At 57.3% G+C, this 13,128-nt stretch overlaps 2 protein-coding genes across 2 annotated transcripts; one reads left to right on the plus strand and one right to left on the minus strand.

The window, feature by feature from the left end:
• The first annotated feature begins 4,920 nt into the window (after positions 1-4,920).
• On the plus strand, positions 4,921-10,693 carry PLK3 (polo like kinase 3). The gene is made up of 15 exons (XM_030823767.1): positions 4,921-5,372; positions 5,538-5,645; positions 5,734-5,850; positions 6,313-6,442; positions 6,536-6,623; positions 7,450-7,545; positions 7,645-7,843; positions 7,958-8,084; positions 8,294-8,385; positions 8,625-8,718; positions 8,857-8,940; positions 9,033-9,195; positions 9,344-9,473; positions 9,960-10,073; positions 10,183-10,693. Exons 1-15 carry the CDS (start codon positions 4,950-4,952, stop codon positions 10,372-10,374), a joined length of 2,157 nt encoding a protein of 718 aa, XP_030679627.1. The 5' UTR covers positions 4,921-4,949; the 3' UTR covers positions 10,375-10,693.
• Positions 10,611-11,983, minus strand: TCTEX1D4 (Tctex1 domain containing 4). Its single transcript, XM_003278646.3, has 2 exons — positions 11,487-11,983; positions 10,611-11,378 (listed from the first exon to the last, which is right to left on the minus strand). Exon 2 carries the CDS (start codon positions 11,369-11,371, stop codon positions 10,706-10,708), a length of 666 nt encoding a protein of 221 aa, XP_003278694.1. The 5' UTR covers positions 11,372-11,378; positions 11,487-11,983; the 3' UTR covers positions 10,611-10,705.
• Positions 11,984-13,128: the final 1,145 nt, after the last annotated feature.

Genomic DNA, 13,128 nt, shown 5'->3' on the forward strand with positions numbered 1-13,128 from the left:
TGGAAAGCCGGGTCCTGGGAGTGCAGGAGCTCAGGCCATGTCTCCCTGACAGCTCTACTCCAGGAAGACCAGCTGGCTGCATTTCAATCCTGCACCCCCACCCGCACCTGTGGCCCTCACACCTCTGCTTGTTCCCAGCCCTGTGGTCTGTGAATTTCCCACAGAGCCCAGGATAAAAGTACGTGACCTGAAGCCTCTGCCAGAGGAAGAGGGCGGTCCCCAGGCCCACCCAGTCCCTACCTCCTGAATCACCTTATCTCCTTCTCAGCTGTTGACCAGTCCCTTTGTTTATGGTGCAGGAGAGGGAACCACTCAGCCCATAAATCACCTGCCCCACCTTTCTTTATCCTCCAGCTCTACCTCTCTCTCCCTATTGGTCCTGCCCACCCATTCCCCTGTCCCCTCCTCACAGCTGAGAGGTGGTTGTATGGCTTGGCAGTGAAATGGATTCCGGAGCCACACTGCCCAGGTTCCCAAGTCCATGCTTTACCATGGTCACCAAAGTCACCAAGCTTTGTGACCTTGGGAAAGCCATTGAACCTTTTAAATTCCCCATGAGAGGCCGGGTGCCGTAGCTCACTCCTGTAATCCCAGCACTTTGAGAGGCCAAGGCAGGTGGATCACTTGAGGTCAGGAGTTCGAGACCAGCCTGACCAACATGGTGAAACCCCGTCTCTACTAAAAATACAAAAATTAGCCAGGCATGGTGGCGGGGGCGTAACCCCAGCTACTCGGGAGGCTGAGGCACAAGAATCTCTTGAACCTGGGAGGCAGAGGTTGCAGTGAGCTGAGATCGTGTCACTGCACTCCAGCCTGGGCAACACTGCGAGACTCTGTCTAAAAAAAAAAAAAAAAAAAAGACTGGGCACAGTGGCTCACGCCTGTAATCCCAGCACTTTGGGAGGCCGAGGCGGGCGGATCATGAGGTCAGGAGATTGAGACCACGGTGAAACCCCGTCTCTACTAAAAATACAAAAAATTAGCTGGGCGTGGTGGCAGGCGCCTGTAGTCCCAGCTACTCGGGAGGCTGAGGCAGGAGAATGGCGTGAACCCGGGAGGCGGAGGTTGCAGTGATCTGCCATCCTGTCACTGCATCACTACACTCCAGCCTGGGTGACAGAGCAAGACTCTGTCTCAAAAAAAAAAAAAAAAAAAAATTAGCTGGGTGTGGTGGCGTGCACCAGCTGTAGTCCCAGCTACTTGGGAGGCTGCGTTGGGAGGATTGCCTGAGCCAGGGAGGTCGAGGCTTCATGGAGCCATGATTATGCCACTGCACTCCAGCCTGGGCCACAGAGTGAAACCTTGTGTCAAAAACAAAAAACAAAAAAACAGAGTGTGTTAGATCTTGCTAGACTTGGTGATATAATTAAGAGGCCATTATGGGCAGAACTGTGCCCCCTTCCAAAATTCATATATATATATATATATTTTTTTTTTTTTTTTTTTTTTTTTTGAGACGGAGTCTCGCTCAGCCACCCACGCTGGAGTGCAGTGGCACGAGCTCGGCTCACTGCAACCACTGTCTCCCAGGTCCAAGCAATTCTCGTGTCTCAGCCTCCCAAGTAGCTGGGATTACAGGCACCTGCCATCATGCCCAGCTAATTTTTGTATTTTAGTAGAGATGGGGTTTCACCATGTTGGCCAGGCTGTTCTCAAATTCCTGACCTCAGGTGATCTGCCTGCCTTGGCCTCCCAGTGCTGGGATTACAGGCATGTGCCACCACGCCCAGCCCTATATATATTTCTGAGACAAGCTCTCTGTCGCCCAGGCTGGAGTGCAGCAGCATGATCATGACTCACTGTAGCCTAGACCTCCAGGACTCAAGGGATTCCCCCACCTCAGCCTCCCAAGTATCTGGGATTACAGGCGTGCACCACCACACCCAGCTAATTTTTGTTTTGTTTTGTTTTGGAGACAGAATCTCTCTCTGTCACCCAGGCTGAAGTACAGTGGTGTGATCTCGGCTTATTGCAACCTCTGCCTCCTGGGTTCAAGCGATTCTCTTGCCTCAGCCTCCAGAGTAGCTGGTATTACAGGTGCCTGCCCACCATGCCCAGCTAACTTTTTTTTTTTTTTTTTGAGATAGAGTCTCGCCCTGTCACCCAGGCTGGAGTGCAATGGGGCAATATTGGCTCACTACAACTTCCACCTCCCAGGTTCAAGAGATTCTCCTGCCTCAGCCTCCTGAGTAGCTGGGATTACAGGTGGGTGCCACCACGCCAGGCTAATATTTGTATTATTAGCAGAGACAGGGTTTCATCATGTTGGTCAGGCTGGTTTCAAACTCCTGGCCTCAGGTGATCCGCCTGCCTCTGCCTCCCAAAGTGCTGGGATTACAGGCGTGAGCCACTGCGGCTGGCCCAATTTTTGCATTTTTTTATAGTAGAGATGGGGGTTTCACTATGTTTCCCAGGCTGGTCTCAAATTCCTGGACTCAAGTGATCTGCCTGTCTCAGCCTCCCAAAGTGCTGGGATTACAGGCATGAGCCACCACTGCACGCCCCAAAATTTATTTATTTTATTATTATTATTATTTTTTTAGATGGAGTCTCCCTCTGTTGCCAGATTGGAATGCAGTGTCACGATCTCAGCTCGCTGCAACCTCCCCCACCTGGGATCAAGCGATTCTTTTTTTTTTTTGAGACTCTGTCTCAAAATATATAAATATAAATATATATATATATATATATATATATATATATATATATATATGAATTTTGGGCCAGGCACAGTGGCTCACACCTGTAATCCCAGCACTTTGGGAGGGCCGAGGTGGGTGGATCACAAGGTCAGGAGTTTGAGACCAGCCTGGCCAATATGGTGAAACCCTGTCTCTACTAAAAAATACAAAAATTAGCTGGGCGTGGTGGCACGAGCTTGTAATCCTGGCTACTCTGGAGGCTAAGGCAGGAGAATCGCTTGAACCCGGGAGGCGGAGGTTGCAGTGAGCAGAGATCGCATCACTGCACTCCAGCCTGGGCAACAGAGCAAGACTCTGTCTCAAAAAACAAACAACAAAACAAAACAAAATAAATAACAGTGCAAAATTGAATATGCCTTTTTGACTCTCTAAATGCCTCAGATCCATTTACCCTGGGGATTTGTCCTTTCTAGCCCCACCACCATCTCCCCCCGGAAGATTGCTGACCTATAAGGATAAAGACCAGACTCTTGAGCAGGCACTTAGGGTCTTCCTGCCCATCCCTATCCCCAACTCCCCCTCAGTCATTTTGGCTACTAGTATTTCTCCACATCTGAGGCTGTCCTGGGTCTCCCTTCAGTGGTCATGAACGACAAGGTTGGAGAAGTTTGCCCTCGTGGGTCTGATGAGGGATTGGGCGGGATCCCTCTAACAGTATATGGAGGGGGATGAAATGGGCATGAGACCAAAGGCCAGGAGAGTAGCAAGGAGCTGTGGCAATCATCCTGACAAGAGAGACTGTGGCCCAGGCCAGGGTGTGAGGGGAAGATGGAGCCAAGGGGGTAGATATCAGAGCTATTTGGGAGATAAAATTGACAGGAATTGGGTACTCAGCAAATATTTGTTGACTTTCCTGGCTACTCTTTCTAAAGTAGGCTCTTCATTTGCTCTTCTGTTTATTCTTCCTTCATAGCACTTTTCACAGCCTGCAATTACCTTGTTTATCTGCTTGCCTATTGTCTGTTTCCATCAAGCAGAATGTAAACTAAATGAGGGCTGCAAGCTTGATTAGTTTTATTTGAGATAGTGTCCAGCACTTCGCAGATGCTCTCAATAAATCTTTGAGGAATGGCATGGTAATTGATTGGCTGGCACAGAGAGAGGGCAGAGAGGTGAGAGACAAGGCCAGGAGGCCTGTGGTCCTGGGCCTCTGTCTCTGGCCCTGGGAAGGGTGGGCATTGCGCAGGGGTCTAGGGGTCCACATGGTCCAGAGACTAGCTGCCCAATTGCCCATGTCTAGTATTTGAGAAAATCCAATTCCTGGCCAGGCGAGGTGGCTCATGCCTGTAATCCCAGCACTTTGGGAGGCCCAAGTGGGCAGATCACCTGAGGTTGAGAGTTCCAGACCAGTCTGACCAACATGGAGAAACCCCGTCTCTACTTAAAAAAAAAAATACAAAATTAGCCGGGTATGATGGCGCATGCCTGTAATCCCAGCTGCTCGGGAGGCTGAGGCAGGAGAATCGCTTGAACCTGGGAGGCAGAGTTTGCGATGAGCCAATATCGCGCCGTTGCACTCCAGCCTAGGCAACAAGAGCGAAACTCTGTCTCAAAAAAAAAAAGAAAGAAAAAAGAAAATCCAATTCCCATTCACTTTCTGGCCTTCTGGCTGCTGACCCAGGCCCGGGGGTATTTTCAGAGGAAGGGAATTGGGGACCCCGCAGGAACCCGAAATCTGCCCCTCAAGAGTGTAGAAGTGGGTAGCGGAAGATGTGGCCTGCAGCATGGTAAAAACCTTGAAATTCCAGGCTCTGCTTGACTCCTAAACCTGGCAAGGCAGCCCTCGGGCCAGGCAAGCCAGGCGCGAGACGGTGCCTTCCTTCCAGGCCCTAAAGAGGGCAGCACTGGGCCGGGCCCCGGGCGAGGGCGAGGGACACACGCGGTCCGGCACACTGAAAGGGGAGTGTCGGGTAACATGCCCGGGCAAAAGCGAGCGCCGCCCCTGCCTCTCCGCTGCCGGCTGGAACGCTGATCTATCTAGTTGCTGGGGAGATGCCCCCAGATGCCCGGGCCCCACTCGGACTTCAGCACACATCCCGAAGGATGGGGAAAGAAAGAGGCCCCCATGAGCGGGATTCGCAGTGGCCAAGGAGGGGTGAGAGGCGGACAGGGATCAGCTGGCCCCTGCGGCCTGGTTGCACCTGCCTGGTGACTAGCTGCCGGGCTGCGCCCCGGGGAGTGGCCAGGAGGCGGAGTCTGGCAGTGCGTTGGGTGGGGGAGGAGCTTCTGGGTGATGTAACGCCGGGAATGGGAGCGGCCTCTCCTCGACTCGCTGCCAGGAAGGGGGCGGAACTCTCGGTGACTAGACGCCGGGGAGGGGGCAGGCGTTCATTGATAAAAACGCTGGGCTCCCCCGGGCGCGAGCGCAGCGTAGCAAATCCAGGCAGCGCCACGCGCTGCCGGGGCCGGGCGGAACCAAGAAGAAGCCGGGCCCGCGCTGCGCTGCGACGCGCCGCCCGCATGGAGCCCGCCGCCGGTTTCCTGTCCCCGCGCCCCTTCCAGCGTGCGGCCGCCGCGCCCGCTCCCCCGGCCGGGCCCGGGCCGCCTCCGAGTGCCTTGCCTGGACCTGAGCTGGAGATGCTGGCCGGGCTACCGACGTCAGACCCCGGGCGCCTCATCACGGACCCGCGCAGCGGCCGCACCTACCTCAAAGGCCGCTTGTTGGGCAAGGTGGGCCGGGGGACGTCCGCGGGGTGGTGATGGTAGAGGTGGGGGTCCCGGCCGGCCTCTTTTCTGGCGCCGAGCCGGGCATGGGCACTTGACCCCCAACGCGGGGACGCCCGCGGGCCCGACTCGGCCCCCCGGAACACCCAGCCTGATGCCCCCTCTTCATAGGGGGGCTTCGCCCGCTGCTATGAGGCCACTGACACAGAGACTGGCAGCGCCTACGCTGTCAAAGTCATCCCGCAGAGCCGCGTCGCCAAGCCGCATCAGCGCGAGAAGGTGGGTCCAAGCTCAGCGGGCGAGGGGTGGGGTGGGGACGGCGGCATGGGAACCATGGAAGGATGACGACTCCGCGCCCTCATCGCAGATCCTAAATGAGATTGAGCTGCACCGAGACCTGCAGCACCGCCACATCGTGCGTTTTTCGCACCACTTTGAGGACGCTGACAATATCTACATTTTCTTGGAGCTCTGCAGCCGAAAGGTGAAAGATGGTGATTCCCGCAGGGATGAGAGTGAGGGAGAGAAGACAGTCTTTTTTTTTTTTTTTTTGAGATGGAGTCTCGCTCTGTTGCCCAGGCTGGAGTGCAGTGGCACGATCTCGGTTCACTGCAATCTCTGTCTCCCGGGTTCAAGCAATTCTCCTGCCTCAGCCTCCTGAGTAGCTGGGATTACAGGCATGCACCACCACGCCCCACTGATTTTTGTATTTTTAGTAGAGACAGAGTTTCACCCTGTTGGTCAGGCTGGTCTCAAACTCCTGACCTTGTGATACACCTGCCTCGGCCTCCCAAAGTGCTGGGATTACAGGCGTGAGCCACCACACCCAGCCGAGAAGACAGTCTTAAGACCCAAAACTGGGGCCCTGTTTCTTCCTCAGGGAGCGCAGACGGAGGGGGAGGGGGAGGGAGGGCTCACCAGGGTCTGAGGCAGTGGCTCTCTGCAGTCCCTGGCCCACATCTGGAAGGCCCGGCACACCCTCTTGGAGCCAGAAGTGCGCTACTACCTGCGGCAGATCCTTTCCGGCCTCAAGTACTTGCACCAGCGCGGCATCTTGCACCGGGACCTCAAGTTGGGTGAGACTCCTGAGCCTGAAGGATGGGAGGTTGGGGAGGGACGGAGAGAGGGAGGAAGGAAAGAATCTGACACACCTCTCTTTCCCCATCTAGGAAATTTTTTCATCACTGAGAACATGGAACTGAAGGTGGGGGATTTTGGGCTGGCAGCCCGGTTGGAGCCTCCGGAGCAGAGGAAGAAGTGAGTTTTGAGGAAAGGGGCCTGTGTGTGATAAAGATGACATGCATGACAGACAGTGCATATGTATGTGGGAGGCAAGGTGACTGCCTGATGTGTGCATGAGATAAATGGGAAGGGATGATGGGCTGTTTATGCATGTGTGAAGGTGGAGGTGGCAGCCTGTGTTACCGAGACCGGTGGAGAGGGGGAGGATCCTATAGGTGTGTGACACAGATAGGGTAGGTGACTCTGAGTCCCTGAGACAGATGGGGGTATACAGATTCTTGGAGGCATATGACTTACCCTTTGTGTGGATGGGGGAAGGTGACAGGCAGCGTCTATGTGTGTGTGAGAGACAGACTGAGAGTGTGGAAATGGTGGGATGTGACATTGTGGGTGTAAGAAGACCCTGCTGTGGCCATCATACTTTGTGTGTGTGACACAGATAGCATATGTGGCAGATGAGTGTTTATGGGGGTTGCGACAGCTGGTGTTGGCGTGTGTGTGGCACAAACCGTGGGAGGTGACAGCCTGATGCCTATCTGACAGACAGGAGTGCAGGAAGGGGGAAGGGATCAGCTGTGGCCTCTCTGTGTTGACCCTGGAGGAGGGGACTGGGCTGGGGGTCAGGCCCTCCCCCTGTCATGAAGAGCGGCTGAGCAGCTGGGCCAGGCGGGTGGGCGGGGACTCAGCTGCCATCCCTGGCATCCATTGTCCCAGGACAAGCAGGAGTTCTCTGGCCTTTGGTGACAGGCAGCTGCTTTGTCTGGACTCACAGTGGGGGAAGGGGTGGGGGGGCTGCTGGGCTGGGTCTCAGCCTTCTCTCCTCCTCCCCACCCTCTTTCAGGACCATCTGTGGCACCCCCAACTATGTGGCTCCAGAAGTGCTGCTGAGACAGGGCCACGGTCCTGAGGCGGATGTATGGTCACTGGGCTGTGTCATGTGAGTCGCAGGGTCCAGGTTCAACAGCAGACAGGTGGTGGGTGTGTGGGTGGAGCATCCCCTCCACTTTACTCCTGACCCCTTGGCCCTGCCCTATAGGTACACGCTGCTCTGCGGGAGCCCTCCCTTTGAGACGGCTGACCTGAAGGAGACGTACCGCTGCATCAAGCAGGTTCACTACACGCTGCCTGCCAGCCTCTCACTGCCTGCCCGGCAGCTCCTGGCTGCCATCCTTCGGGCCTCACCCCGAGACCGCCCCTCTGTTGACCAGATCCTGCGCCATGACTTCTTTACCAAGGTCTGTGGCTCCCCAGACCTCTAAGTCCATCTGTGTATTCCCAGGGATTGAAAGGGGGCAGGTGACAGGACCCTTGGAGCCTCTCTTCTCTGTTCACATGGTTCCCTTCCCTAGGGCTACACCCCCGATCGACTCCCTATCAGCAGCTGTGTGACAGTCCCAGACCTGACACCCCCCAACCCAGCTAGGAGTCTGTTTGCCAAAGTTACCAAGAGCCTCTTTGGCAGAAAGAAGAACAAGAGTGAGTCTGGGGTGTCAGTGGGTTGAGGGGGGCAGAGCAGCAGAGCGGCTTGTCACATTTGTCTCCGGTTTGTGAGTGTGGGTGCCTGGGAACTCCTGGGGAGAGCATTTGCAGTACAGGCACTCGGGGAGGCCAATCTCTGTGTCATCCCTGTGGGAAGTGGAGGGGCTGGGCAGGATACTGAGGACGGTATCACCCTTCACCCCCAGGTAAGAATCATGTCCAGGAGAGGGACGAGGTCTCCGGTTTGGTGAGCGGCCTCATGCGCACATCCGTTGGCCATCAGGATGCCAGGCCAGAGGTGAGGCGCTCATGTGGACACTGTTCCCCTGACTCACCCCCACCCTAGCAGCTGAGGGAAGCCCAGGATAAAAGAGGCTGCTGAAGCATCCAGCCTCGTGGTAGCCTAATTGGCTGTGTGTCACCAGGCTGGCGGGGCTGACCTGGGGTGCCCTGGGAGCCAGGGCAGGGCTGGGCCATGGACTCAAGGGTTTGGATTTTGGGGCCTGTCTCACTCCCTTTCCCTGCCCAACCCTCCAGGCTCCAGCAGCTTCTGGCCCAGCCCCTGTCAGCCTGGTAGAGACAGCACCTGAAGACAGCTCACCCCGTGGGACACTGGCAAGCAGTGGAGATGGTGAGGAGCCAGGGAGGATGAGAGGTGCTAGAGGTTGCTGGAGCTGAGATCAGGGGCCAGAGAGAAGGAATGGGCAGAGGGGTCTGGCCTGGGTCCTGGGGTGCTAATTCCTAAATCTCAGTGCCCTGTCTCCTTCAGGATTTGAAGAAGGTCTGACTGTGGCCACAGTAGTGGAGTCAGCCCTTTGTGCTCTGAGAAACTGTGTAGCCTTCATGCCCCCAGGTAAGGCTGGGGTCTGGTACATGCTGCTGTGGTGGGAGTTCTGTGGCTGGGAGGCCAGGAGCAGGTCCTGACTCCCTCCTCTCCCATGACAGCGGAACAGAACCCGGCCCCCCTGGCCCAGCCAGAGCCTCTGGTGTGGGTCAGCAAGTGGGTTGACTACTCCAATAAGTTCGGCTTTGGGTATCAACTGTCCAGCCGCCGTGTGGCTGTGCTCTTCAACGATGGCACACATATGGCCCTGTCAGCCAACAGAAAGTAAGTGCTGTTCTGGGGTGCCTTGTATTCAGGCCACTAACCCAGCAGGGCCACACCCTCGTGTGTGCTCCTGGGCTCAGGGCTCTGGGTTTCTCAGGGGAGGGGCATTGGTGCAGGGTTCCCTCTGACCTCTGCCTCCCCGTTCTAGGACTGTGCACTACAACCCTACCAGCACAAAGCACTTCTCCTTCTCCGTGGATGCTGTGCCCCGGGCCCTGCAGCCTCAGCTGGGTATCCTGCGGTACTTTGCCTCCTACATGGAGCAGCACCTCATGAAGGTGTGAGGGCTGGGGCTGTGGTACATTGAAAACTAACCCATCCTGGCCGGGTGCCGTGGCTCACGCCTGTAATCCCAGCACTTTGGGAGGCTGAGGAGGGTGGATCATGAGGTCAGGAGATCGAGACCATCCTGGCTAACAAGGTGAAACCCCGTTTCTACTAAAAATACAACAAATTAGCCGGGCGTGCTGGCGGGCGCCTGTAGTCCCAGCTACTCCGGAGGCTGAGGCAGGAGAATGGGTGAACCCAGGAGGCGGAGCTTGCAGTGAGCCGAGATGGCACACCATTGCACTCCAGCCTGAGGGACACAGCGAGACTCCATCTCAAAAAAAAAAAAAAAAAAAAAGAAAACTAACCCATCCTGATCCCTCTGATTCCCCCTTGGTTGTGGCGGGGGGTGCTCAAAGCTAGAGGATAAGGCATACACTAATGCGGAGGGGGCTGTCTCACGCTGGATCAGTGACCTGCCCCGATCCTGCTCCCAGGGTGGAGATCTGCCCAGTGTGGAAGAGGTAGAGGTACCTGCTCCGCCCTTGCTGCTGCAGTGGGTCAAGACGGATCAGGCTCTCCTCATGCTGTTTAGTGATGGCACTGTCCAGGTAAGAGCCTATCCAGGAGTTGCGGGGAAGGTCTGGGAGGCCTAGGGTGCTGGGGAGGAAGCTGGGCCCGGAGCCTAGGTCCTGACCACTGTCATGCTCCTGTGTGCAGGTGAACTTCTACGGGGACCACACCAAGCTGATTCTCAGTGGCTGGGAGCCCCTCCTTGTGACTTTTGTGGCCCGAAATCGTAGTGCTTGTACTTACCTCGCTTCCCACCTTCGGCAGCTGGGCTGCTCTCCAGACCTGCGGCAGCGACTCCGCTATGCTCTGCGCCTGCTCCGGGACCGCAGCCCAGCCTAGGACCCAAGCCCTGAGGCCTGAGGCCTGAGGCCTGTGCCTGTAAGGCTCTGGCCCTTGCCTTCGTGGCCCTCCCCCTTCCTTTGGTGCCTCACTGGGGGCCTTGGGCCGAATCCCCCAGGGAATCAGGGACCAGCTTTACTGGAGTTGGGGGCGGCTTGTCTTCGCTGGCTCCTACCCCCTCTCCAAGATAAGCCTGAGCCTTAGCTCCCAGCTAGGGGGCGTTATTTATGGACCACTTTTATTTATTGTCAGACACTTATTTATTGGGATGTGAGCCCCAGGGGGGCCTCCTCCTAGGATAATAAACAATTTTACAGAATTGGACTCCCCCTCACTCGCAGTAGAGCCCGTGGACCGTGGCCACCGCGAAGAGCGAGGTGTTGGTGTAGGAGACCGAGGCCAACCCATCGCGCGCTACGTCCCAGAGCGCGCGGCTGACCACGTGAACGCCCTGGCCCGCGCGCGGCCCGAGCACCACACTGCACACCAGCTTGTAGCGCGGCGGGCTGAGCTCGCGCAGGCGAACGTGCACCTGTTCGCAGAGCTCCCGCACCAGCCGCGCGGCCTCGGTGCTGGAGTAGCACGCGTCGCGCAGCCCTGCGGCCAACGCCGCCTCCAGGGCACGCTGTGCACGCGCAGCCTCCCAGCGCTCCCCGGGCACTGGCTCCGTGCGGTAGGAGGGCGCCACCCGACGGTCGGGCGCCAGGGGCAACCCTGAGAAGCTGACCCGTGAGCCCAGAGGGGGCACCGGGCCCAGGGATGGCCGCCGACCCCCAGGACCCGCGCCTGGCCCAGCCAGCGAGTTGCGGCGGGAGAAGGACGCGGCCAGGCCCAGCATGGAGCCCCGGCGCGAGGCCGGGCCCGGACCTGGACCTGCCAGTCGGGCCTCATCGATGCTGGGCAGGCGGCCTCGGGGCCGCACCGGTGAGGGTTTCGGCCCGGAGTCTTTGGCATTCTCCTCCTCCTGGCGTCCCGGGGGCAGAGGCCTGCTGGCCATGGACCTGCTGGCTGGAGGACCCACATTCAGGGTGGCCTTCACCGGGCATCTGTCTACCCACCCCAGCCTCTTGCTCAGTGATGTCAAGGGTTTTTACCTTCTACCCCCTTCTTACCTGTGTTTTAGAACAAGTGGATCAGAGTCCCAGGTTGCCTGGGTTCCTAGGTGCTGAGAAGGTTAAAGGCTGTTAGACACATGAGCAGGGGACAGGAGGCTGCTGGGACTGGGATCCTCGACTAGTCCCTGCCTGCTGAGCTCCTCTGGGCACAATGGAGGTTAGCCAGGTACGCTCGGAGTCTTAGAGACTGCCATTTCTCCCTTCCACCCGACTTCTCTGGAAGGAGAGGCAGGCCTCTGCCTCAGCCTGGACTGTGGAGGCAGTGCCTCCAACCCCTAACCAGGAAGGACTGACAGACTCAGCTCCTTCAACCCCACAGATCCTTCCAGCCCTGGGGGTGTTGAATCCAGTCATCTTCCACCCAGATCTACTCTAGGGTGGCTGGCACAAAGATCTCCCCTACACCTGGCCCAGGCTGAGGGCAGACGACTGGTGAAGCCCCCTTCCACCTTCTGCCTTTGGCCTCTGATCCCACTTCCTCCAGAATCAGTTCTGAGATGGCTGCCCTCTGCTCCCGAAACTCCCTCAGGCACCTGAGTCACCTGCGGGCTTTGGCTTCTGAGTTCTGTCCTGGCTCCACAGCCCTGGCCCCGCTGGCCTGAAGGGCAAATGGGAGGGGAAGGACCTGTGTTGTGGAGTTGCCATGGGTTGCTGGAGCAAACACTCCTCCCTCCCAGGATCCCTCCCTCCAGTCTGGCTCTGGCTTAACCTGAGAGCATTGTTACTGTGAGCATGTGCTGAGCGTGGGGTGCCCCTGAGTCATTAGGGAGAGCAGCCGACAGGGTCTTGCAGCTTAGAGGCAAACTTCCTAAGCGCAGACGACAGAGGAACAGATATAGAGCGAGGCTGTAGTCAGAAAGGCTTTGTCCTACCCCGGGACTCTTGAGCCAGGGCCCATTTTCTCCCCTTGTGGAATGGCCAGATAACTGGCCATTCGTGAACAAGTCACAGAGGCCTAGGATAGGGGGAGATCTTGAGGCTGCGGGGGTGGTGGCTTAGGAATCCAGGGTCTGGGCCCACAGGAAGGAACACGTCATGGCTCTGTTGTCTCCCCATCAGCCTTGACAAGGACAAACATTTCCGCTCCCAGCGCCGAGTTAGGGTGGGGCTTGGATGACTTCCTCAGTTCAGGGCTCTGTGCAGGGGAGGGGAGGCCCATTGGCTCAGCTGGTAGGAACCAGGCCTTACAAAGTGGCAGTGACTTGGCGGTGAACCCTGAGTCCAGCCTCGTGACCCTTGCTGACCCAAGCGTCCTGGGGCTTGTCCCTAGCTGGCTACACCTCTAGTACCTAGATTTCCCCAAAGTTACATTTCAGAGATGGCAGAGGCTGTGACACCTCTGCCAGGGCTGACAACTCATGTGACTCCCCCTCTGGCAGGGATGGGACTGTCCCCTCCCAAACAAGCCAGGTCTGGGCCCTGACCCATCTAAGGGGGCGAGGATTTTCCCTATTGAGTGGGGGTTTCCCAGGCCTGGCTAACCGGATTCTGACCCTGTGTGCCTGTGGAGGAGGGAAGGGTTAGGAGGGCAAGGAGTTTGAACTCTGAACCTAGGGCAGGCTCAGCTTCGGGGCTAAGACCCTCGTACGGCGCTTAATGCCCCTCTAAGGGCTGAAGTTTTCCCTGGGCCTGCCCGGGA

Source organism: Nomascus leucogenys, chromosome 12 (assembly GCF_006542625.1).
Source record: "Nomascus leucogenys isolate Asia chromosome 12, Asia_NLE_v1, whole genome shotgun sequence".
Lineage (NCBI taxonomy): Eukaryota > Metazoa > Chordata > Mammalia > Primates > Hylobatidae > Nomascus > Nomascus leucogenys.